A 25,928-nucleotide genomic window follows, 5' to 3' on the forward strand; every position below is an offset into this window, starting at 1 on the left:
TGTTTTTGTTCCTACATTTTCCTTATTGTTTTATTTAGTCAGTTTCAGCAGGAGGGGTAGAATTATAATACACTAGGGATGGGGAAAATTGTCGTTGGCCAAGGATTTTTTTCTCTCTTCCTTTCTTCTTCCCTTGTATTTTTCTGTATAATTCTGACCTGGAACGTCCCCTTGGGGACACCTGCATTTCCACCCTTTTTGGTCGCCCTTTGTTCAGGCAACACCGGGATTCTTTTGTCTTTAGCCTCCTATCGCTTTATTTGTTTGATCATATTAACAAGTTTGTTATGTTGTGTTTGTTATATGTGTTCTGTTTGTTGTATGTTATGTTTTCTGTGTTTCTTGGCATTTACTACTTTTGTCAGGATGCTTTTGGTGTATTTATTTGAAGAAAGGGCTTCTCTAGGCTCATAGTCAGGTGCACAGCCAAAGCCAAATATCTTTCTCGTACGTGGACTGTTATCAGCCAAGGTAGCAATGAAGTAGGGGAAATAAATACACATGCGAAGACCGTGTTTTCTCTAATCGAGACACAAAAGCAGCAAACCTCAGCTGCTGAGATGACCCCTGGATAGTGAGTACACTATGTATAGAAGAAATACCACAACTGGGTATGCCAGCCTAGTAGAACAGAAAGGATTCTGACCTGAAAATCAGGAGGCCTGGGTTAGTCGTGACCTTGGGCAAGTCACTTTACCTGTCTGGACCTTTGTTCCATCTTAAAGGCAGGATTAGATAGATTTGGAATTCCTGTGATCTATGAATTTTGTGAGTTAACAGAACCATATTATTGTTTCTTTTTGTTAAAACAGTTGTGGAAAAAGTGGTGGGATAATTGGGCACATGGATGCTCTCGGATGAAAGAAGAGTCTAGTACTTTTACTTCCTTATAAGAATATAATTACTTATACAGGGGCTTACTAGAGTAGTGTAATTATCCACATAACTATATATATATGGCTCATATTTATTGAATATTTACTGTATGCCAGGCATTCTGCTAAGCATGTTACTTAGAATATCTCATTTAATACCCACTCCTACTCCATGAGGTAGTGTACTAATATATTTGTATTAAAGAAGAAACGGGGGCTTCCCTGGTGGCACAGTGGTTAAGAATCCGCCTGCCAGTGCAGGGGACATGGGTTTGAGCCCTGGTCTGGGAAGATCCCACATGCCGCGGAGCAACTAAGCCCGTGTGCCACAACTACTGAGCCTGCGCTCTAGAGCCCGCGAGCCACAACTGCTGAGCCCGCAAGCCACAACTACTGAAGCCCGTGCGCCTAGAGCCCGTGCTCTGCAACAAAGAGAAGCCACCGCAATGAGAAGCCCGCGCACCGCGAGGGAGAGTAGTCCCCGCTCACGGCAACTAGAGAAAGCCCGCACACAGCAACAAAGACCCAACGCAGCCAAAAATAAATAAATTTAAATAAATTAAAAAAAAAAGGAAGAAATGGAAGTTCAGAGATTAAGTGATTTAAATGCAAATGTATTTTATTCCAAATCCCACACTATTAACCCCTTTATGCTGCTTTATTTTACTCATGAGCTTTCACCTTATTCCTAAGATCTCTCCAGTCGCATCTGATTTGGGAAGGTCATATTTGACTAAATATCTCATGTTTTTTTCCTCCCCTTCTCTTTCTTAGGCCACCTCGAGATTTAGACTCCAAAGCTTGCATTTCTATTGGAAATCAGGTGAGAAAAATTATGTCTGCCAGTTAATATCGTGACCATTTTACATGGATGCTTTCCAACTGGCCAACGAAAAAAATGCATTTTCTGTAACAGGCTGTCAGGGGCGGTGGGTCAATAAAGTTTGAATGTAAACGCAAGTGGTCTGTGGAGCTCTTGCTGTTTTGAATGTCGAACTGAAATCGGGCTGTTGTGGTCCTGAGGGAAGGTATTTGAGGCGAGTAGGTGGTTCTCTTTGGGGTAGATTTGTCGAAGTCCAGGCCTAGATCTAGCCGCCATCCGTCAGCAAGCGAGGGGCAGGGCTAAAGAACCACGGTGCAGAGTCAGCCTTCACCAAGCACCGTGGAGGCTGAGTCGGAGCTGGATCTCTGTAGTGCCCGTGACAAGCGGTGCACTAGGGTCTACCCATCTCCCATGCACTTCTCGCTTTCAGTGGCTGCTTGGAAAAGCTTCTAGACCAGAAGGTTCTGGACTAGAAAGAACCCTTAGAATGCTGGGAGAAACCAGAGAGAGGACAAGGTAGCCTGTGTCCAGTTTATTTCCCTTTTTCCTATTGTATTCTTGCTTTTCTCTCCTGCAGAACTTTGAGGTGAAGGCAGATGACCTGGAGCCTATAGTGGAGCTGGGCCGGGGGGCGTACGGGGTGGTGGAGAAGATGCGGCATGTGCCCAGCGGGCAGATCATGGCGGTGAAGGTAGAGTTCCCCTTCCCCAAACATTTTCCATCCCTGACTTATGAGTTTGTCCATCTCAACTGCAAACCAGCTCTTTTCATATAAGCAAAACAATCCTCCGTGGGGTGAAACAGAAAAGCTTATTCGTAGGGAACAGTATTTCCCTCCAAATATGTGAAAAGTGCTTCCTTGGCATGAGCTGCATCAACCAGGTTTTTTTAACTGATAAATCCGACCCCTCCTTTCAATTTCCTGTGCAGCCACCGCATCATCATCACACGCCAAAGAATCGATAATAGCTCTTCAACGTCATCTAATAGTTGTTGCTGTTTTTTCTCCTGCTGGTTTTTCAAATCAGAATCCAAACAAGAGCTCACATATGTCATTTGGGTTTTGTGTCTCACAAGTGTCTTTTTAACCCTTATTCTGTTGCTTTTAAAGCATTGTCCCTGAAAATCAGGAAACCCGAATTGAGGGAGGAAATTGTCTCCGTTTGTGGGAAAAAGGAGGGTAAAATCATCTTGAGCAAATTTGCATAGCTTTGGAGCTATAAAAAGAAATTTAGAATCATTGCAAATTTCTTGAGTAGATGTTGGCAGGACCTTGGAGAATGACCCATGTATTAATTCTAGATGAACTGTTAGGAATGTGGGTGGCCAGATGACTGGGATGCCTCTTTTTGTGGAGAATGGAGATATCTTTCCCTTACCTTGTAGATTTTTCAGTTTCTTCTTCTGCAGGCTCTTTGCTACATAGGCAAAAAATGTGAAAGCCTCGTGATATTATATCGTCTTGTCATTTAATGACATAAGCGTGTTTCTATAAGGCTACATTTGCTGGTGTGACAGGTTTCTCTTCTCTCAGAAGCCCTGGGGTGGGAATGGACAGTTTCTCCATTTCGCTTTGATTCCTCCTCTTTCCTTTCCTGAATCAGCTCTCTTACAGTTGCTGTTTAGTCCAAATATTCTTACTTGTTCACAAAGAGGGGCTTTTGGCTTTTTTTATAGGACCCCGAATCAGCCCCAAATCAATTAATACTCTGACCTCTTTGCACTAAACCCACATAATAAATCAGACTGTTTTTGTAACTTGGAGATGCATTCCCAAACACTTGCATACTCTCCAAAATATATTATCAGTTTGCTCCTTACTGGGGATTATTCGGGAAATCAAATGAATAACAGTCTTCCTTACTTTTCATTCGTTACAAATAGCTAATCCTTTAGGGTAGATATTTGAAGGGTTGTTTCTGGAAGTTGTGCCGTGGATTTTGGTACTATTCTCAGGATGTGACGCTTCAAGGTCCCTGCCTTATTACCAGACTCATCCTCGGAGCAGTAACCATACATTTTTCATGCATTCCCATTCAGCGGATCCGGGCCACAGTAAATAGCCAGGAGCAGAAAAGGTTACTGATGGATTTGGATATTTCCATGAGGACCGTGGACTGTCCTTTTACGGTCACCTTTTATGGCGCACTCTTCCGTGAGGTAGGTGATCCTTCCCTTCAAACTCCAAGGACAGCAGTAGCTTAACAAGAAGTTTCCCTGATCACATAAACGCCATACACAGTCACAGCGCTCTTTCTTGTCTGACATGTCTTCTGTAGAGTTTCATGCTTGTGAAATGTTGGTGCAAAGTTGGCTTGAAACCACGATACTTTCAAATGCGTTTAGCCCTTTTAAAATGCTGAGGCCCCCTTTCTCCTTTCTGTTTTGGTTTGTCTGTTTTGCCAGAACTGTCTCTATCAAGAGTCTGTAGACTGATTTGGATAGATTCCTTAAAATCTGAAATCCTCTGGTCTTTGGCCTCTTGCTATACTTCAGGTAGCCTTGTGTACCATGTGGGCTTACATTTACCTCTTTGCTCTGCCTCTCTTTTTCACTTCACGATGATGTGGGTTACGATGCTTCATCTCCCTCTTAAAAGCAGCCTTTTGATAAACTACCACCAGCGGTCAGCATGGGAGGTCAGACCTGGAGCAGGTATCTGGACTTAACTCCCGGAGGGCAGTGACAGTAAAGGCTTAGACTTCTGAGTTCTATTGCTTGTGGCTATTAGTGTGTAGATCCTCCTTTTCATTAAGGAGTGGGTGATCACCGGCAAGTCGGCTTGGCTGTCTGCTAGTTTGTTCTTTGGAGGTAATCTTGCCTGTTTGTAAATCCCTTTGAGAGCTTGAAGGGATTAGTACATTTCCTCCAAAACTCAAGCAAGAAACGGTCCGTTCTTCCTGACAGGTGTTAACTGTTTCCGCCTTTTTTCCCTTTTCCATCCTCTCTAACCACCTCTGAACCGACCGGCCTCTAGGGGGATGTCTGGATCTGCATGGAGCTCATGGACACGTCCCTAGATAAATTCTACAAACAAGTGATTGATAAAGGCCAAACAATTCCAGAGGACATCTTAGGGAAAATAGCAGTTTCTGTGAGTACCTCATGAACCCTACTTCAAGGAGCATGTGAGGAGTCTGGGCCTTATGTGTCCTTGTACCCCCAGTATGGGCAAACACTACCTGGACCATAGCTCCCATCCCGTACGTGTCTGTTGAAGGCATGAGTGCATCTGTGGATGGATCAACTAATGCTTTCCTTTCTGGGCATTATGTAAAAGAATCTACTCCTGACTTGGTTGGGTAAACTCTCAGTTAAAGTGCCTCTAAGCAGTACATTCATCTGTTATGACCACGTTCCTGGTGTCACTGTCCTGATATTGGTTGCTTTTGATTTTCATTTGTAGAGTTTTAAATGTTTTCTTAGGATCAACAGGCATAGGAGGAAGCAGAAGAAAATGAAATGAAGGGCTGCTCCCTTTATGGTTCCTGAGGCCCAGGAGGGTGGAGAGAAAAAAATGCTGGAGGCCAAATGAAAATCAAAATGTATGAGTGAGACATCCTCTCTGCTATGGGGTATAGTCCTCTCTGGTGTGCGGAATCCAATTTGTATGACTTCCTGTGTGTTTTGCTGGATAGGAACACCACTATCTGAGAAGATACTTCTCCTTGTGACCTTAAGCCAGGGATGATAAACCTGGATATGCTTAACATTCAGTTTTTTCCAGTGATGGGGGGAATAAACCCACCTTGTGTTTCTCTTGCAGATTGTAAAAGCATTAGAACATTTACACAGTAAGCTCTCTGTCATTCATCGAGGTAAGTATCCATGGAGCTGCCTTGGCTGTTCCTTTTATCAATTTTATTTCTTTTACCTGAGTTTTATCTTTTTTTTTTCTTCCCCAGTGGATGGAATTGAGTCAGGCAAGAGAACGGAGGGGCTTTCCTTTGGGACTGGATAGCAAATCATATACGAGTAGCTGTTCTTTAACTTGTCTGAGGGCATCAGAAGACGTGGGCTTTATATTAAAACTTGAATATAAAATGCCTGTTACGAAGCAGAGCTGTGGTATTACCCATTGAGAACTTTAGAGAATAGGATAAAAATTCACCTAGTATTGGCCGTCACTCGAGAGCTTGTTAGAAAAGCAGAACCGTGGGTCCCAAGACCAACTGAATCAGAATCTGCACTTTAACAAGATTCCCAGGTGATTCTTGTGCACATGAAAGTGGTATAAAGCACAGCCCTTTCAGACAGCAGGAGTCAGGATAAGATGAAAAAATTGGAAGATATGGCTCTTCCTCTTCTCCCTCCTTCCTTTTCTCCCTTCCTGTTATCTTTTCATCCATCCATCCCTCCATCCACCCATCCATTCTTTCTTACATCTTTCTGCCATGCCTTCAACCATCCGTATACCTTTTGTAATCACTGTCCAACATTTACACAGCACTATGTTTACACAGCACTATAATAGATGCCCTGACAGGTATCTGAGAAGAAAATATATTCTTATTCAAATTCTACATAGGGATTCTTGATAGGGAAATAAGACAAATATATAACAAACACCTGGGGGAAAAACCACATTAGAAATATGAATGTACCACATATGGAAGTAGTAGAGGTAGAATACAAAACAAGGAAATGATTAGTACTGGGTGACCATAGTCAAGGAAAGCTTCTTGGAAGAGATATGTTTAATCAGGTCTCTGAAAAAATTTATGGAAAGCACTGATCGCTAATAGGGTATTGTGATTTGATAATTCTTACACTCTCTGAGCCTGAAAGTAATGTAAGATGCTTTAAACAGTATGCCTATTATGATTGTTATTATTATTATTATTCATTGTTATCATTAAAAATGGGGAAAATATGGAGGAAGAGGAAAAGAAGAAAGTGGGGAGGAATTCAGATAGGAGGAAGAATGTGGATTATCCACAAATGTGAAACTGACTTTTAAAGGCTTATTTCAAAATTATAAAATATTTCATTCATAGTAGAGAATGTTTATAAAGTATAAAAAATAATAAAATGAAATTTGTATATCTGCTGTTTAGTTTAAGGGAAAAATTATAAAGGATAGTTTTTAAAGTTCTTAGAATAACTTTTTTCTTTTGAGTACATGCCCTTTGTGAAGAGTGTCACTAGGGAAAAAATTAACTGTCATTTCTAATTCCATTATCGAGACATAACAATGGTCCATCTATTTGGGGAGTGCGTTAGCTCTCTCGAGACTGAAGGGTTCATTTAAGAACTGCAGAATGAAACCTCTTTATCCACATGTATATTCTGTGACCTGCCTCCTGGTCTGGAATATCTGGGTTTACGATGAGTTAACACCTTGTGACCTCTGACACACTTCCGGCAGAAGCATCCATCAAAACTGGTTGCTTTGATCGTATTTGGTGTAATGTTATGTCACAGTCTGCCTTTTCATTCCACTAAATGCGCAACAGATCATTATGAACCGGGCTTTTAAAACACTCTTTTACTGTCACAAGAACACTTAGCATGAGCTCTACCCTCACAACAAATTCTAAGGGGCACAATATAGAATTGCTCATCACAGGGGCAATGTTGTAACGGCCGATCTCTAGAACTTATTCATCTAACATAACAGAGATGATTGGCCCATGGGGCTAGGCGTTTGATTCAATCATCAATTTTTAAGTTCTTACTGCATGTACGAGGGCAATGAAGATGAGAAATTAGATAGAGGAAACAGTTTTTTCCATTGATGGATTCCCAATCTGACAAGAAGGACACAACGTGAAATAGAACAGGGGTCCCCAACCCCCGGGCTTTGGACTTGTACCGGTCCGCGGTGCGTTAGGAACCGGGCCGCACAGCAGGAGGTCACCAGCGGGGGGGCGGGCGAGCGAAGCTTCATCTGCCGCTCCCCATCGCTCCCCACGGCTCGCGTTTCGGCCTGAACCATCCCCGCCCACCGCCATCCCCCCCGTGGAAAAACTGTCTTCCACGAGACCGGTCCCTGGTGCCAAAAGGGTTGGGGACCGCTGAAATAGAAAGCAGACTACTAACCCAAGATTCAGTAGAACAAGAATTAATGACATAAGACTGAATGAACTAATGAAAAACATTTTTGTGACTATTCATTTTGAATACTGTTGATATCATTTTATGGTCTATCTTCCATGTATATAAGAATGTCCTTTCTCTTTCTTCCTAAGCTTTCCGTAATCCAAATCAACTTAGTAAATTCTACTTTTGTAAATTGAAATAAAACATTTGAAAATGATTAAAAAAAAGAAAAGGAAGAACATCAAGTTGATTTTTTCCCCCTTTTCTTAGCTTTGATGTTTTTCTTTTTTTAAAAAAAATTTTTATTTTATGTTGGAGTATAGTTGATTTACAATGTTGTATCACAGGGGTGGCGGTTACTTCTGCACTGGGTCTTGAGGAGAAAGTGAAGGGGAAGGAGGAAGGGAGGTTCCGGGGCCCCTGGTGGTAGAGGGATGCTGCTACCACCCTGGGCTCCTGACTGTTCTTGCTTTCAGATGTCAAGCCTTCCAATGTGCTCATCAACACCCTGGGCCAGGTGAAGATGTGCGATTTTGGGATCAGCGGCTACCTTGTTGACTCTGTCGCTAAAACTATTGATGCAGGATGCAAACCGTACATGGCTGTAAGTACAGCAGCTGGGGGTAGCATCGAGAATGTAATTGCCTTCAAACCATGCCAGGAAATAGGAAAGGGACAGCCAGGGAGGGAAAACAGAGATGTGCCTAAGATGCAAGAAATATTCTGCATCTTCTTTTTTCTTAGTATTTCCTGTCTGAAATACTGAATCCCTTGCTTCATATGTATTCTTTAAAAAAAAAAAAAATCAGGTAAAGGGGACTTCCCCGGCAGTCCAGTGGTTAAGACTCCACACTTCCAATGCATGGGGTGCGGGTTTGATCCCTAATTGGGGAACTAAGATCCCACATGCTGTTCGGTGTGGCCAAAAAAACAAAATAAAAAACCTTACACAATGTTATATGTCAAGTATATCTCAATAAAGCTGGAAAAATAAAATAAAATAAAAAAATATGCAATGAATTACGTTGCCTGTGTTTCTACAAATTACTCTTTTAAAAAAATCAGGCAAAGAGGTATATTCTTTGAAAAAGCAGGTGGGTAATACATAGAGCCCACACAATTTTCCACACTGTGTTGCAGGGAAGTGCTGCCTTGTTTGTTGAGAACAGAACAGAAAAAAATTTAAATTCCCCAAACAAGTCAGTTAAGTTAGTCCTGAAGGAACCTCATAGCTATGAAGGTTCATTGTCATTAGCAGAGACCTTGGGACTCCCTTTAGCTTATGGGACTTCTACTGTAAATATTCTACTTGGAAATGAACTTGCTCTTGGAATTTGAAAGCTTTCTGTCCATGTTTAGCTAAAAGTTGTTGAGGTCTATTAACACCAGACAGTAGCCCAGTGACTCTGGTTGACTCTTTTTACTGAGTTCTGGACCGTTGGTCTTTTAAACAAGGAAACTTCTAGGCTGACAAAGTAATTTTATAATGTATATCATGTTCTTCATAAGGCAGAATTGAAATTGCTTTTGAATTGAGAGGGGACTTTGATCCATTATTGTCTCCAATAAAAGGCGTGTGGAGAATGAGGAAAATCCCATGGAGACGCTGTTATTTATTGCAGTTAGTGAGCCTCTTGGCCTGGGAGGTATGTTAACAGCTCACAGCAACTCACTGGGCAGCTGGGGACACTCCCACCCCTGAGCCTTTATGGAGCCAAGAATGTCGTCTCAGTTGTCTTTTTCTGTCTCCTTTCCAGCCCGAGAGAATAAACCCAGAGCTCAACCAGAAGGGATACAGCGTGAAGTCCGACATTTGGAGTCTGGGCATCACCATGGTAGTGTATGATAATCATCGTGGACCAGGGTGTTCGGGGCATGAAGCTGAAATGGGGTGGGCCTGGAGAACAAGAGGCAGATGCCTGAGACGCTGGTCTGAGAGAGCAGGAGATTTGGAGCGACCATTGTTTGCAGTGTGGTGTAGCAGAAATACTGAACTGGGATTGGACAAAACCCAGTTCTCTTGATTCTACTTCCAAGTAGTGGTGTGCCCTTGATTCACTGATGGAATCACACAGACTGTCTCACTGTCCTCATCTGTAAAATGAGAGGGTCTGACTACCGTTCCGGATAGTTTTCTTTATGGTTTAAAATTAAATTATTCTAATCAAGGCATGCAGAAGCTTAAGCTACTCAAAGAGCGCTAATGTGTGTGGACCCTGATAGAGCTTTTTTTTTTTTCAATTTTTATTTTATATTGGAGCATAGTTGATTAACAATGTTGTGTTAGTTTCATGTGTACAGCAAAGTGGTTCAGTTACACATGTATCTATTCTTTTTCAAATTATTTTCCCATTTAGGTTATTACAGAATACTGAGCAGAGTTCCCTGTGCTATACAGCAGGTCCTTGTTGGTTATCTATTTTAAATATAGTAGTGTGCACATGTCAACCCCAAACTCCAAATCTATCCCCCGCCCAGACCCTGATAGAGCTTTGTTATCCAGCACATGGGCTCAGCTTCCCAGAATATGGTTATGACAGAAGTCTTGGCTGTTGAGTACAGGTATAGCCCAAACACATAATAGCGCATAGGATTATTTCCTCAGGCACAGCCCTAAAAGTACACAGTGAGTGCCTGATTTGTAACTTTGCTGACTATAAATTTTCAGTGTATCACCGAGGTCTGGAATGATCCACGGTGGTCCTGTTTCCCTCCCAGACACAGCAGCTGATTAAAGCCTGTGAGTTATTTCACATCCCTGCCCAGAAAGCACGTGATCTTGTCACAGCAAAGTGGCCTTTACTCAAGTCCAAAAAAAGATCAGTCATTTGGTCCTAGTTTTTTTTGTTTGTTTGTTTGTTTTTTAATTCTAGCATACGCCCAGCAGATGGCAGCAGATGTACAGCTCTGTAAGAGTCTTAGGGCGAGAATTACTTTTTAGACTCAACATTTGAAAACCTGGTCGCTTTACATCCTGAAGTTTCATACTGCTGGCTTACAATTTTATGAAGTGCCACCCCCGGTTTTAGGGAGGACCCAGTTTTAAGTAGGCTTAAGTGGCTGTCTCCGGTACGACGTTATCTGAAAACCCCTAGCACTAGGACTTGGAGGAAAACTGCTAGAGAACACAGCGTTAGTTTCCGCCCCCCCACAGTTCACTCGATGGTCACCATCGTGCCTCCCTCTGGCTCTCCTGGAGCGAGTGGATTCCCTAGCGGACCCCCTCTGTACCAATCAGCCCCGTGTAAGCGCCTGTCTCCTTGTCTCCCTCCCCCCTCTAGATCGAGCTGGCCATCCTTCGGTTTCCCTATGACTCGTGGGGAACCCCTTTTCAGCAGCTCAAACAGGTGGTGGAGGAGCCGTCGCCACAACTCCCCGCAGACGAGTTCTCCGACGAGTTTGCCGACTTCACCTCGCAGTGGTAAGAGAGCCCGTCTCAGAGGCCAGCGTGAAGGGGCAGAGGAGTTCTCGTGACCTCCCCGTCGCTTGAACCCACGATGCACACATCTGTCCCCAGAGCACTGGCGGCGCCTGTCCTTGCTGCTGAGCAAGAAAGACGGCTCTGCCCCTCCCGCGCTGAGCTCAGAGCCAAGGAGGGGGTGCCCACAGTCAGTCACTCTAGGCCATACTGCGAGTCCAGACATAGAGACACGCACAGGGTATTCGGGGAGAGCAGAGGACAGCACTGGGTTGAGTTTCTGGAGGAAATAAATGCTGGGCTGGGACCCTGTGAGGTACGTCCAAGTGAAAGGGAAACAGGGGGAGGAAGAGGTATTCCAGGCAGAAGGGACACCGTGCATCATATCGCAAAAGGGAGAAACTCTTTTATGGGAGTTTTAAGCCATGCGATGTTGACCAGAGCATAAGGAGAAAGGTGGGTGGACCCACCGGAGGATTAGGGATGCAGAGTAGGTACGACACACAGAACGACCCTGGATAGAAGACAGAGGCTACTTTCAGAGCCTTCCTTAGGCACCTAGAAGTCTTACAAAGTAGTTCTAGTGTCTGTAGGCTGATTCTTACAGAACACTTGCTAACTTACGGATATGCTTGCCCGTAAGCGTACAGTGGACAGTACTGGGTGGTGGGGGGGGTCTGAGAAGGGAAAAAAAAAAAAGTTGGAAGGAACCGTGCTAATGCTGTAAACTTTGTTTCCATGGAAATTGACAGTGGAATTGAGGAAACCTGGAGAGGGGATTGTTTTCTCCAGAAAATCTAGTGATTTCTGTCTGCGTAGGGACCATGGTGCTTGGCATGCTTTGATACTAATGATCATCGCAAGCGATGCTGGAAAGAGGCGGCTGTGTTGGAGCCGAGGTGGCTTTCTGGGCGCCTCCGGAGCAGATGAGCCCTGGAGGAAGGGACTCAGAGGTGGCGAGAGGCCCAGCTGTGATCCTCAGAGAGGAGCAGTCTGGCCACTGGCTGCTAAGGAAGGGGCTGGGGTTCTGAAGGCTGTTTGAGAGTCTGGCTTCCTCAAGGTTATCGTTCCTTGGCCTCCACGCCCTTTGGAAGAAGCCTTCTGAATACGGCTTTTATTAGGAAACATGAGTAAGACCAAGCAGCTGCCTATTGCTTTTGAAACTAAGGCCTCTAGACTTTCCATCAGCTCTAAGCCCATGTCACCCCGGGTACTTTTCCCTAAGGACGTATGAGGCTGAGGGGCCATTGTTTGTTTCCGGTGTAGCTCTGGCTGAATGGCCAGAGGGGGCTGTAGGACAGTGTGCTGCTGGGTCCTCCGAATACGTGCATCCTCTGGGCCCTGGGGATGCATCATCCTCTCTGCTCTCCTTGCCTGAGTATGCCGGGAGTGGCGGCACACCTGCCAGGCTGAGACGGCTTCCGGATTCTGCCTTCTGCTTTTGAGAACTTGGTGTTTGTTTTCCTTATCCTCAAATGTTTAAAGGTCGCCTAGGAAAACGGATTGAGTCATCCTGGATAGTTCACACTGATAGTTTTCAAGAAGGGTGATAACGGAGAAGGACCTTCTGTAAGGAAGCCTTTTCAAGCTCTCTACTTTATAAGCTGTCTCCCACCTGGCCCCCTTTCCCAAGATTCTGGGAGCTTCCGGAAACCTTGCTAAGAACAAGGCTGGTGTGAAAAGTCTGAGAGAGCCACGCGGCCTGTCGTGAACCAGCAGTTTCGTCTGACAGTTCTCAACTCTGGCTGCTCGTTTCTGAGATGTGCCGTCACCTAGGCCTCGGCCTCAGAGACTCTGATCTAACTGGCCTGGGCAGCGTCCTGAACATCAGTCCTGCTCAAACGTTCTCGAATCATTCTACTCCAGGGCTGCAGTGAGAACCCATGATTTACATCTGTGCTCTAGGGACCCGCTATTAACTGCTTCCTATTCAGAAAGCTCCTTTTCATCTGCAATTTATTGAAAAATGGTTGGATTACTTTTTCTTTTACCAGTTTTCTTCTCTTACTTAGAACTTCCCCTGAAGAGTCAGAGTGTTAAAGCTTTTTACAGATATTTTAAAAACGAAAGCTTTGGAAAACATACATGTTTTCTAATTTCAACGTACGCACACATTTGTGGGAACTGCAGATACCTGTACTGCTGCTCTTTATATAGCGACCGCCCTGGCCCACCCTCCCCGCCACGGAACATGAGAGTGTCTTCATGGCCACCCCGCTGAGGTCTCTGTTCCCCTCTCGTTTTCTCTCATTTTCAGTCCCAGCTACTATGGTTCATTAATCTAAAAATTTTGAGCCACAGACATTTTCCAGCTTTCTCGGAATTGTTAATTCTGTTAATACTGCTGATTCTTTGTCATTTCATTTGCACTTAAGTCAGCCAGTCTAGCTTGTTTATGGGCTTACTTAAAATAATAATAATAATAATAATTGAAACAAAACTCAAATCACTTTAACTTTGAAGTTGTCAAAGAATAAATTCTTCCTCAGACTTTTGAGTGTGGTAGCTCCTGTAGAATCTGATACCTAAGATCAATTGTATAAAATAGTCATTTTTGTTCGTATGAGAATTGAGAAGTTGAAAGGGAGCATTAATTCTGAATTTTATGAGCATTCCTACTTATCCTCGGTTGGATTTTTTAGGAGTCCCAAGCTCTCCTGTTTCAGATGCCAGGTGCATTGTTTTTTGCCTACTATAAACCACCAATATATTTTCTTTGATACCCCCTTAGTGTGAACATTGTTTTGAAGTCAACTGAGTTGGGAAAGTTGCCTAATACTTCAAAAAAGAGTATTGATTTTTTGGGGGATTTTATGAATGGCTTAGATCTTTATGGAAGCAATTTTATTTTTCACATGTATTAGCATACAGATACGCACCTGCCCACAATAGCAGTCTAGGTATTCACTTGTTTTATTACTGACAGTTTTAAGTTTGATTTGGGGCTGGGTGGAGAGAATGGAAAAATGATCATTACCTAAAAAACACCTATTTTATTTCTTGATGAAAGAAAGATGTAGCCTATGAGTGTTATCTACCTTTTATACCTGGTTCCTCCATTTTCCTGTGTATTTTTGAGGCACATCTTCATGAAAGGACCCCTTTTTGAGTAACCTCTGTGTGTTTTTTGTATTTTTATGATATAGTCAGCCTATGATCCTTCAGGACTTCTCAAAAAGTCCAACTCTTTGTGGAAAGTGGGGAAGAAGGACTACAGATTTGGACAGTGAAAAACTTAATCTCAAATTTTGAGAAAGATGCATCTGTGTTTTTATTTCCTACGTCTGTCTTTGGGTTAAATGCAGAACTAGAAGAAAAAGGGTGCATTACTCACGGCTTAGGTGACCTGTCAGGGTATCTGTGACCTTCCGTGGGAAGCATCCACCGTAAGCATCTGATGACGTCGCAGTGCTGCTGCAGCCGTGCACCTTCATCCAGGGCATCAACTTGGTAGTCACTTTCCTCTGGTCACTGCTGGTCAGTTGACAGTAAAGTGTGGTTTGCTGGGTGGAGTAGAGGCATTTACTGGCTATCACTGTCGTATCCAAAGTTATGATATGATAGAGCCCAGAGATCCGGCTGGTATCTTTCCTTTGTAGCAGCATCAGAGAAACGTTATCCTCTGGGTTGGGGTAAGGGGTGTGGGGAGGAGAGAAAAGAAAAGAAAAGAAAGTTAAGGCAGTTATTTCTTATGAACTTAAGAAAACAACAACAGCAATGATACCTTACAAACCCCTCCTTTCTGTACTGATTTTGAAATAGGACCAGCGAATGACATTTTCTTCCTCTTTTTTCCCTACACCTGGCTTTCTTATCTTAGGGCTTTTGAAGAGTTCCTGGAGCCAGGGAGGCTCAACATCTAGGCCTTGTTTTGGGATTCAGGGTAGAGAAATCGAAAAGCCTTACATTCTAGTCCTACAGAAGGTTTCACAACTGACCTTCTCCAGAAAATGGAATCTTGGCAGGCTTACAGTTTTTCACCATAACCTCTTTCGATAGGTTATAGGCATGGGGACTGAGGGAAGGTCATTGGGGACCAGCTCTGCAAAGGGCCCAAACAGCCTGACTTCCTTCTTGCTGTGCCTTTAGGCCTATTTAAGAGCTCAGCGCCCAGCCCACCAGCCCGATGTCCATCGGAGATGGTTAGAGGCCCACCTAGATGTTGATACTGTGTGAACTAGTACAAAAGAGACACAATCAAATATAGTTCCTGACTTGTTCAGGAAGGACAGGAAAAAGAGGCACTGGATATTTATTTAGCTTATGACAAATGTATGGTTCGGGAGGCGCATTGTGTTTTTATTCTGTGGACGCACCAAAGAGCCCTTCTTGGAAACAGTCAGGGGGAATTCAAATAGGCAGAAATCCTCTGGTCAGCACAAACTTCAAGCTAGCAATTCTCAAGGCGGCACAAAGCTGTTTTTTAGTGTCAGCTACGGTCAGGAGTGTGTGTTGTGGCATTTGGAAGAGGAATTAGGGCAGTTAGCTAATTGCACGCTTGAAAATGACAAGCCACTTGAAAATCAAAAGTCTGACTCAAATCCAAAAAGAAATTGGTGTAGCTTTGAACTCCACAGTTGTTATTTTGTACTGAATTTCAAGCACTTCCTATTAAACGTTGAAAATTTGCTTTTTTTCCTAACCTTATCCTGAGTATTTTGCTATTCTTAGCCCATGTTTTGAAGTGTTCTTGATTTAAAAGATGGAGAGAATGGGTTATATCAGTTATATTAATTCAATAAACAGCCTTGGTTTGCTGTGTATATATTTTCCAACAGTACTCTGCAGTATTGCTTGTGGTACATTCTGAGATTTCTAATCAGAGGCCATAAGTCAAGAAATAGTCCATTGACAGCGATCTCTGAGGTTTTAGGAATTCTTAACGCTTTATGACGGTCAACTTGGGGTATTTTCCCTACATTTCCTTTATACAAAAAAATCTGGAGAAATTTTCATCAACTGTTCCACAAGTGAAAAGATAAGACATCCTGACTTAAAATGACCTCTCCTTAAAAAAAATAAGTATTTAATTTCTTCTACGTGATGAGAAGAGAGAGTATCATTTCATTATGTACTAAATAGAAGGTCAAAAATCAGCTATATCACAAAGAACTCAGGTTGGTAAAAGAGGGCATTGTTTGAATTATTTGAGAGGCAAGCTTTTCTTTCTATCATTTCCTTGGTTCAGGGTTGACCAGTGAGAGGTGGGAATGGAAAGTTGGGATGTGGTCTTCAAGGAGACTTTTTCAGAGTCTGTGTAGATTTAGGGTTTGATGCTTGACTAATGGTCCATCTAAATAGGACACTTGAAATCAACCACTTGACTACTGAGTGTGGATTTAAGGAAAAGCATGTGTGCTTTTCCTTACTGATTTTAGGAAGATAAATTGTTCAGATTATAGAGAAGACTTTCTGGTTCTTGATTTGATTTGAACAATAGCCGAAATTCAGGGCTTTTGTACGTGAGTCTGTTTGCTTTTTTTCCTAGGGTCTCTGTGCAAGTCAGCCACGCTCCTGGGATCACATTTCTTCCGTGTTTCTTTCTAGATGAACTAGCTCTTGAACTTAGAAAGAAAGACTTTTGTTTCCTGGGGTGGAAGGCAGGGAGGGGAGGCAGACATGAGGATATGCCCAAAGGAGAGATGAACCAGCTGGAGATGACTGTAAGCCAACTTCATTTCAGAGGAGGAGCTAGAGGGGGCAGCGAGGAGGAAAGCCCTAGGACACACGGCCCAGGGTTTCCCGACCTCGGCACTGGTGACACTTTGGACTGGATCATCCTTTATCGTTGGGTGTCCTGTGCATCACGGGGTGTGTGGCAGCATCCTTGGCCTCTACCTATTAGTACCAATAACCGCCCCCCCCCCCCACCAGCTGCATCAACCAGAAGTGCCTCCAGACATTGCCGCATGTCCCCTGGAGGGCAAAACCACCTGCAGTTGAGAACCACCAACAGAGCCTTTTAGAATCTCGGGATATAGGTGCACATGGCGTCATCAGGGGGAGCTACAAGGTCTTTCATTTCACTCAGGCACATCTTCCCATGTCAACCCAGCTGTGACAGTTGATAGCCCTCTTCCTAATTCGCTCTTATTTTTATCCTCAGTTGAGATGAAACTTTCTCTCTTAGGTTGTCTGGGCTGTGAGGTCACTAGGGTCCTAGATCTGCCCTCAGTTCCAGGTTGAAACTTCTGTCCTCACATCTACCTGTACCCGGTCTCAGGTTCCCTGGCTTCTACCCACAGCATTGCCTGGAGTCGACGGGTAGGCTGCTTTAAGTTGTTCTGGTTCAAAGGCTTCTTTTTTTTTTTTCTTTTCATTTCGTGTTGTTTTAAACCATAGTTTTTCCAAGCATCTCAGCTGTTTCACTCTCTGGTTCTGTATCTGGCCCTCCCCTCAACTGTTAGCCTCTGTGGGTGGAACAGAGTTCATGTCACACATACTAGGTCTCATTTCCTCAAAATGATCCATTAGCACAAATCTCAGCCACCCAATAATCAGTTACTTTTTGGTTCCTTCAACGCCAGGCAAACTGCCTTTCCATTCATGTATGATTTTATGGCCCAGGGCAGAGGAGTCTGTAGGTTGCCTTGCAAATCATACTTTTCAAAATCATTCTTTTCTCCATTCTGTAACCTGGGATTCCAACTCCAAATAAACTGCTTCTTTTCTTTCTTTTTCCATTTTAAGGCTGTGGGTGGATAAAGGGGTGGGTCAAGAACAGGGGTGAGGGTTTGGTCTCTTCATACTGCAGTTTTATTACTATTGCCTCCACTATCAAATGTGATTAAAATGTCTGTGTGTACAGACAGCTAAATGAATGGGAGCCACTTGACAGTGGTGTATGACCACCAAGTATTGATATTTCTAAGAAGAGTAACTGCTAAGTCCTTGGCTGCGTGTGCTTTCTCTTTCTTCAGCCAAGAGGTCGTAAACCAGCAGCGTGACCTTAGACATTTTACGTGTGTACTGCTTCTCTCTCAAGCAGGTTCAGCAGGGAGTAGATAAAAGCAAATTATACATGCAAGGGGCCAGAGGCAAAGAGAACGAGGTATTGAAGATAGTGAGGAGATAATGAATGTAATATAAGAAATACCTGCCAATTTCTTTGCAAGTGGGGGTGGATTAAACGCTGTTTTGAAGGAAAGGAGACATGTATTTTGATATATAATAAAAGTTGGTTTTTATGTCATTGGTAAAGTGTCATAAGGAAAGTAAACACACACACACACACACACACACTCTTATTCTTCCCATTAAGGTACACCCAGAGTGATTTAAAACATAATTGGTAAGACTAACCAAAGAGGAAAGTCAAGACGGGAGATTTATGTTTTCAGTACATTTTTAAAGGTGGTTCTGTTTAGTCTTCTACAGGTTCTGAAATCCGAGTCTAGTGAAAATACAGATGGTTTCTAGATTTTAATGTGATCTTCTTTTTTTCTTTAAGCTTGAAGAAGAATTCCAAAGAAAGGCCAACATATCCAGAGCTTATGGTGAGTATTGTTAGTAGTGTAAATGTGTCCAGACTAATAGCGAGTACAGGGAAAATGACTGACACCTAAATTATAAACAAACAGCTGTACTGAAGTGCTGATTCACTGAGACATTGGTAAGTGAAGTTAAACCAAGAAAAAAAGAGCTGAGGCTTTCGTGTGCCCTATATTCATCCTAAGTATAACTGGGCCGTGTCACCAGTCTTAGCAATTTTTTACATGATAATAAAACCTGTCATCGTATAGACCAAATTATGTCTGTGAAATTTATATTTTCAAATTTTAAAGACATTAGGAGTCACCAAGGAATACAAAATGAAGGAAAGCATAATTTAAAGGATTTCAATAATGAGAGAAACTTAAGTGCTATATGACTGATCAATTTTTGATAAAATATTTAGGATTCGTTGGATGAACCTCTTTTTGATGGGAGTTTAGGGGGGAAAGAATCACTTTGTTTTCTCCTGGTTTCACTTTAGTGGAAAAAAGTACGACAAAGCCTTTTTAACTTGAATTATCCTACCTCACCATTCACAGTTTATTATTTGCGCTATCCGTAAAAAAGGTGAAAATAAGACCTCAGGCTTGTTGTTTTTAAATAGTTTCTTTTAAATCATGGAGACTGCAGTTCTAAGCTAGTTACAGATGATTCTTTAATAGACATAGTAGGGACCTATACTTGGCAATTCTTATCTACGAATATGTTGAATGCGGGAGAAACATTTTTTTTTGAAATATAAAATTTAGACTATTTACTGATTTGTGTTAATCCCTCCCTCAATGTGTTTCAATTATTAAGGTTTTAATTTTAGCAAGGAAAGGAAGAATTCTGTTTGTGCACAACTGCAAAAGACATAAGAGCAAACCTTGGCACCATTTCTAACTGGAGTGTGGTTATTCAGCAGGCGTCAAATGCTTGCTCCCATCCCATCCCACCCACAAGCAGCGCTCAATCTTCAGGACCAACTCCGGGCAGGTGATAGAAGTACAGGTTCCTGATGTCTCTTAACAAATGGGGTGGTGAAGTGGCTCCAACCTAGAAAAGTATAGCTTGTTACCTATTTGTACGCCTTCTTTGGAAAAATGTCTAGTCAGGTCCCATTTTTAAACTGGATTATTTGGGGGGTTTCTGCTACTGAGTTGTATGAGTTCTTTTTTTTTTTTGGCTGCACCATGCGGCATGCCAGGATCTTAGTTCTCTGACCAGGGGTGGAACCTGCACCCCCTGCAGTGGAAGTGGGGAGTCTTAACCACTGCAAATATTTTCTCCCATTCCACAGATTGCCTTTTCATTCTGTTGTTTCTTTGCCATGCAGAAGCATTTCAGTTTGATGTAGTCCCACTTGTTGATTTTTTCCAACAAGTACATGGAAAGGTATCACTAGTCATCAGGGAAATACACATCAAAACCGCAGTCAGATATCACCTCACACCTGTTAGAGTGGAGTGAAAGATAAGAGATGAACACTGGTGAAGATGCAGAGAAAAGGGAGTCCTTGTACAAGATTGGTGGGAATGTAAACTGGTACAGCCAGTATAGAAAACAGTTACGGAGGTTCCTCACAAAATTAAAGACAGAACTATCTTATGATTAACAATTCCACTTCTGGGCATATATCTGAAGGAAATGAAATCACTATCTTGAAGAGATATCTGCACCCCCATGTTCATTGCAGCAGTATTTATAACAGCCAAGATGTGGAAACAATCTAAGTGTCCACTGATGGATGAATAGATAAAGAAAAAAAAAATATATATATATATACACACACACAATGGAATATTATTCAAGCATTAAAAAAGGAAATCCTGCCATTTACAACAACACGGGTGAAGCCTGAGGACATTATTCTAAGTGAAATAAGTCAGACAGAAAAAAACAAATACTGTATGATCTCACTTAAATGTGGAATCTTAAAAAAATCGAACTTAAAGAAACAGAGAGTAGATTGGTGGTTGCCAGGGGTGGGTGGGTTGGGGGACTGGATAAAGGTGGTTAAAGAATACAGATTTCTGTTTTACAAGATGAATACGTTCTGGGGGTAGAATATATAGCGTGGGGACTAGAGCTAATAACATTTTATTATATATATTTGAAAGTTGCCAGGAAAGTAGAAAGCATATCTGGTTAGTCACAGCTTATCACGTGGATTTTTAGTTCTGTTGGTTAAGCTTGGATTTGAGTCTGAACCATGCATCGACTGGGTGACTGTGAAAGAATTCTGGGAAGAGTCTGACAAGAGACAAGGCATCTTTCTTGGGCTTCTTTGTCCTCTTTAAAAAGGTAGCCCCTGGGACTCCGCATTCAACTAAGCTTTATTCAACTAATACCCGCAATTGAGGCAGAAAAGGAGATGAGTAATGCTTGAAAAAATCTTAGCATACTGCATGTTTGGGTTAAATATTTCCTCTCTGATTATGTTTATAATAGCCAGTCAGGGGCCTTTTCAACCCTGGCTACTCTTTCTTGGTATTCTTCTGCAACCCCCAGAGTTATTTTAAAATTAATTTCACATAAAGGGCAATAGGCATATAGAGCGACTCCTGTGGGGTCCTATGCAGCCTGTACTCCCATTTTAAAGTTGCCTTGTTTGTCACTCTTTTTAGATAAAAGAATATTTTCTGTATATGTCTGGTGATTTAAAATGCATGACATTTTTTTTTTCCCCTTCCAAGTGACTTCTTATCAGAGGTTTCAATGGAACACCCTTGAGAAAAAATGCTGAGTCCTAGCTTAATATCCACTGGTAGCTGATGCTCAATTCTACTTTTCCAATTTATTCTAACACTATGGTCTATTATGGTCTACATATTAATGTTGTAAGATCATGTGGGTCTCCCCTCCCCGCCCCCCCCCCAACCGCCTTTTATGGCATTCATCTTTGTGGTCCTGGAAACGGACTTGCCTTTTAAGGCCATAACTGCTCCTTGCTTTTCTGTGGAATTGAGGAAAATCTGAGTCCAAACTCTTTGACTGTAGCTTTGGGAAAACACATGCTGAGAGGCTATTGTTTAGGTTGTGGGAGTTGGTGAAGAGGTAGAAAGGAAAAAAAACCTCCTTTTTTCCAGGTGAAGAACAGTATAATTAAGGCCCCAACCCAGACATGTACCTCTTATAGAAATTCCATAAATTTTGCTCCCTGTTTGGATTGAGGAGTGGACATGCTTTAAGATCATTTCATTTGCTTATTCTCTCAAACGTCCATGGGGGAACATGACTCAGTAGGAATTGTTCTTCTGGGGTAGGGGACCAGCCAATGTTTTTGTCAAGGATTAGACAGTAAATATTTTAGGCTTTGTGGGCTGTCACAAAAACTTGACTCTGTTGTTTCAGTGTGAGAGCCGCCATATTCAATAGGTAAACAAAAGGGTGCGGCTGTGTTCCAATAAAACTTTATTTCAGAAATAGGCAGTGAGCTAGACATGGCCGCTGGTCCATCAATTGTTGACCTCTGTCCTAGATGATAACCACCAGAAATGAAAACCAGAAATGACTGCCCAGTGAGGTGATTATGTTCTCTGAATGTCCTGGGAAGTCCTAGATTGAATCACAGTGCTAAGCAGGGATGACCGAACACAGAGAAAACCATCGTCTTGAGGGATGAGGTGTCTGCAGCGGATCTGGAGACTCTTGGTGATGGTAGCGATGCTCCCGGAAGTAGGTTCAAGTGCTCCCTTCCTGCACCTGGCCCCTCTTTTGAGAACCTCAGCCTGGGCCTATGGTCTGGGGATGATGCCATGGTGCCCCTTCGCTGTCTCCTGGTTGCTGTCCTTGCTATTCTTAGCTGATTGCTTGTAGAAGGGACTGGTTCCCTCCCAACCTTTTACAGCCTCAAAACCCACACAAGAAGACGAGCCACACTTTCCATTTTCGCATGCCCGCCTGCTTTCCCCTGCCCCTGCCCTCTGGCTCTCACAGCATTTTCCCAGCCTGAGAATAAACTGAAAGATGCCTGAGGATTTTTTTTTTTTTTAAGGCTCCAGGTCAGGTTATTGAATTCAGTCACAGACCTGGGCTACGTACACTGAGCTAATAACCACCAGTAGAACCAGAGGTAGGACAGAACTGGCAGGCATTGGAAGCAGTCACTGAGACAATCCAAGGCTTGACGTGTTCTGTTTTGATAGTAAAAAGCTTTAAAGGACATAAAATGATCTCTAAATGTCAAGATGATGTGGGAAAGCTAATAAGCATGATGGTAAAACACTTGGTAAGTGTGCTGTGTAAGTGGTTAGTAATCAAAAGTAATGCTTCTATTTATTTATCCAAGGAGCTCAAGAGGAAGGGCCCAGCATCTAGAGCTTCAGTTAATACCATGGATATGAAACTCTGGAGCAGCACCCAACCTGTATCTTCAGATGGGCAAAGGCAGAAAACCTTTTTTTTTTTTCAGTCACGATACTTAATGGTGACCACCTACCTTCTTTGGGGCTTTATTTCTTTGTTCCTTTCCCATTTGCATTGTTTTCTAAAACTTCCATGGGTGGGCATTCAGTTTCCCACAGGGCTGACTCATCCAGCCCTCTGCCGTCAGGTTTAAAACAAATATAATTAGAAAACCTACAGCTAGGCAACATGAAGGTTGTAAACTAAAATCCTCAAATTCAGGGGAAACCGAGTGAGTCATCTACATGTCTGTGTGCAAAAATACTCGTATTTAGCTATTCAACTAGTCCTTGAGAACAATACCCCCAGACAATCCGGGAGAGGGCCCTCCTAGCTCAGGGGGCATGTGGCACTGGGTTCTACCTGAAGGAACTGTCCTTTTTGGTGTGTTCGGTTTGTTCTGTCTCCACTGGGAGAACTGTGGGTCACGAGCTGATGTGTCTACTTCTAACTAGAGGTGTAAGGCTCCAGTGTGGCAGCCAGGCGCTTCCTGTAACAAAGTTGAGCAACGTGGGGAGGACTGCCCTGCTGCAGAGCAAATGGCTTCGTTTCCTTCAGAATTGTTTTGAAATGTGTGGCTTCCAGTATTGGACCGTGCTTATTCCCCCAGCAAAGAACAAGACTTGATGTAAAGTTTACTTAATCGGAGCTGCATGAATAGACCATTTTTTGCTTTTCAGTTTTTAAATTCCAAGTTGAATTTTCTCTGCCCATACCTCGAGTTGGGCAGGCTACATTATTTTCCAAATGGATCAAATCATCATGGAGAGACATATGTATCACTTGTAGATGTGGCTTAAAAAGTAGCATTGTTAACTGTTTCAGTCCAAACCAGCTCGCCTGGTATTTTAAAAATTGGTTTCTCATTCTGCCACCGATTTCTTGAGAAATGTACATAAGCCTCTGAAATTTCTAATTATTTTACTACTGTATCTGTCTAAAAATTACTTTCTAAGGGACAGGGTTATTTGTAAATCGGAGCCTTGGACCATCTTTGCTATTCCTTGTATTTTACCAGGGATGGATGTATATAGCTAGTTACACGTGTATATTTTAAAGCAGTAGATACACTGTCATGAAAGTATATACCAAAATGGGAGGAGCAGCAGCCAAGCAATATCTTTAAAAAGTTTGCACAGGGGAGGGTGGGATGAATTGGGAGATTCGGTTTGACATAAATACACTACCATGTGTAAAATACATAGCTAGTGGGAACTTGCTGTAGAGCACAGGGAGCTCAGCTCCGTGCTCTGTGACGACCTAGATGGGTGGGATTGGGAGGGGGGAGGTCCAAGAGGGAGGGGATATATGTATACATATAGTTGATTCACTTCATTGTACAGCAGAAACTAACACAACATTGTAAAGCAATTATACTCCAATTAAAAAAAAAAGTTTGCATCACTAAATGTGTACTTGGTTTGGGAGGCAGTAGGAAGAGTCCAGTTTAGCCCTGATAGGGGTACTTAATTTGTTGACTAACCAGATCTGTTAATTTGGTAATCTCATGCATTGTCAGTGAGAGGTATTAATACCAGGTATTTTTCTTTTCTCTACCAGCACCATCCATTTTTCACCCTACACGAATCCAAAGCGACAGACGTGGCATCTTTTGTAAAATCGATTCTTGGAGACTAAAAACAATGGACTCCATCAGTTGACCCTCCTGTGGATTGGTGGGTTTACGGGGTGAAGCAAGTTCACTAAAGCGCCAATAGAAACTCATCTTTGAGATAATTTAACCCTGCCTCTCAGAAGGTTTTTTTCTCCCCATTTCCTTTTTCTTTTTCCCCTCCAAAGGGGGCCTTGGAATCTATAGTATAGAATGAACTGTCTAGATGGAAGAAATATGATAAAGGCTTAGGACTTAAAAAGGTGATTAAATATTTAATGATGTATCATATGAGTCCTTAGGCTTTTCAGACTTCTCTTGTTCTTTACAAAATGAAAGTATTGGCCCTGGTAAAAAGGTGCTACAGTGGTGATGAAATTGTAAGTAGATCTGTGGTTTGTCCCACTTATTATTTTAATATTTATGTTTAAGCGCTTGGTTGAAAAGATTCCATTTTATGCGAGGAGGGAGAGACAAAAGACAAGATTGGGTTGGCAGTATTTATAGGCTTTTTCATTTTTTAAGTTCAGTCGTGTCTGTGGTCCAGAAGAAGTTATTTAATGTGCATCTTTAAGAGTATTATACAAGTATCCACCAGGAGCTCTTGTGAAGTATCTGTCCCAGCTGTTGTGGCTGCTGCCGTGTTCCTAAATTTCTGCTCCATCCTGGGTAATAACCACATATTCTGGCGAAGTGGCAAGGTATCCTGGTCATACTCTTCTCCCAACTCTGGAAAACATAAAATCACTTTTATCACAGCTCAAAGAGTCACAGATTTGGTTCTCTTGACATCTGTATTATACTATTAACGGAATGTGATTTGTGATGTGATTTTCTATCATCTGTCTATCCTTCTACATGTGCGTGCACGCATGTGTGTGTTTGTATTTGATGTCACAAATTCTGCCAAATGGCTCTTATAAATAACGTCTAATATCTATAAATAACATCTAAGGAGGACGTTTGTCAGTCCTAAGGGGAAATATGTCAAACCACACAGAGAATCAGTGCCTTCCTCTGCTTTTCCCCCTCCTACAATGTATAAGCCCCAAGGATTGCCTTTGTCGCTACTGTACTCTTGCGCTTTTTTTTGGTTTTGTTTTCTGTTCAATGAAGAAGACTTACTATAAATGGAAGGGCTGCAGTAGAAGAAAATTAAAGGCAGTGAGTCGTTCTCTGATAAGGTGAGAAGATAATGGGAAGGGTTGAATGAATTCCTGGAAGTAGAGGCCACATTTCCACAGGCTAGGTTCAAGGCACGTCCTTCTTCAGCAG

The 25,928-nt window shown here is 42.5% G+C and overlaps 1 protein-coding gene across 4 annotated transcripts in view; it reads left to right on the plus strand.

Moving 5' to 3' along the window:
* The window catches only part of MAP2K6 (mitogen-activated protein kinase kinase 6), a 134,290-nt gene that overhangs the window by 98,025 nt on the left and 10,337 nt on the right, over positions 1–25,928 (plus strand). For 2 of the 4 annotated variants that reach the window (XM_036836776.1, XM_036836777.1), the window contains 10 exons: positions 1,650–1,698; positions 2,276–2,389; positions 3,739–3,858; positions 4,676–4,792; positions 5,465–5,516; positions 8,217–8,344; positions 9,498–9,575; positions 11,022–11,161; positions 18,609–18,654; positions 24,602–24,939. In XM_036836776.1, the coding sequence (XP_036692671.1) occupies positions 1,650–1,698; positions 2,276–2,389; positions 3,739–3,858; positions 4,676–4,792; positions 5,465–5,516; positions 8,217–8,344; positions 9,498–9,575; positions 11,022–11,161; positions 18,609–18,654; positions 24,602–24,679 (922 nt within the window). In that variant the 3' untranslated portion in view covers positions 24,680–24,939. Of the gene's footprint in view, positions 1–1,649; positions 1,699–2,275; positions 2,390–3,738; positions 3,859–4,675; positions 4,793–5,464; positions 5,517–8,216; positions 8,345–9,497; positions 9,576–11,021; positions 11,162–18,608; positions 18,655–24,601; positions 24,955–25,928 lie in introns of those variants that run through there. The other 2 variants (XM_036836779.1, XM_036836778.1) reach the window with 2 other exon arrangements.

The sequence above is a fragment of the Balaenoptera musculus genome, chromosome 20 (genome assembly GCF_009873245.2).
Source record: "Balaenoptera musculus isolate JJ_BM4_2016_0621 chromosome 20, mBalMus1.pri.v3, whole genome shotgun sequence".
Classification (NCBI taxonomy): Eukaryota; Metazoa; Chordata; class Mammalia; order Artiodactyla; family Balaenopteridae; genus Balaenoptera; species Balaenoptera musculus.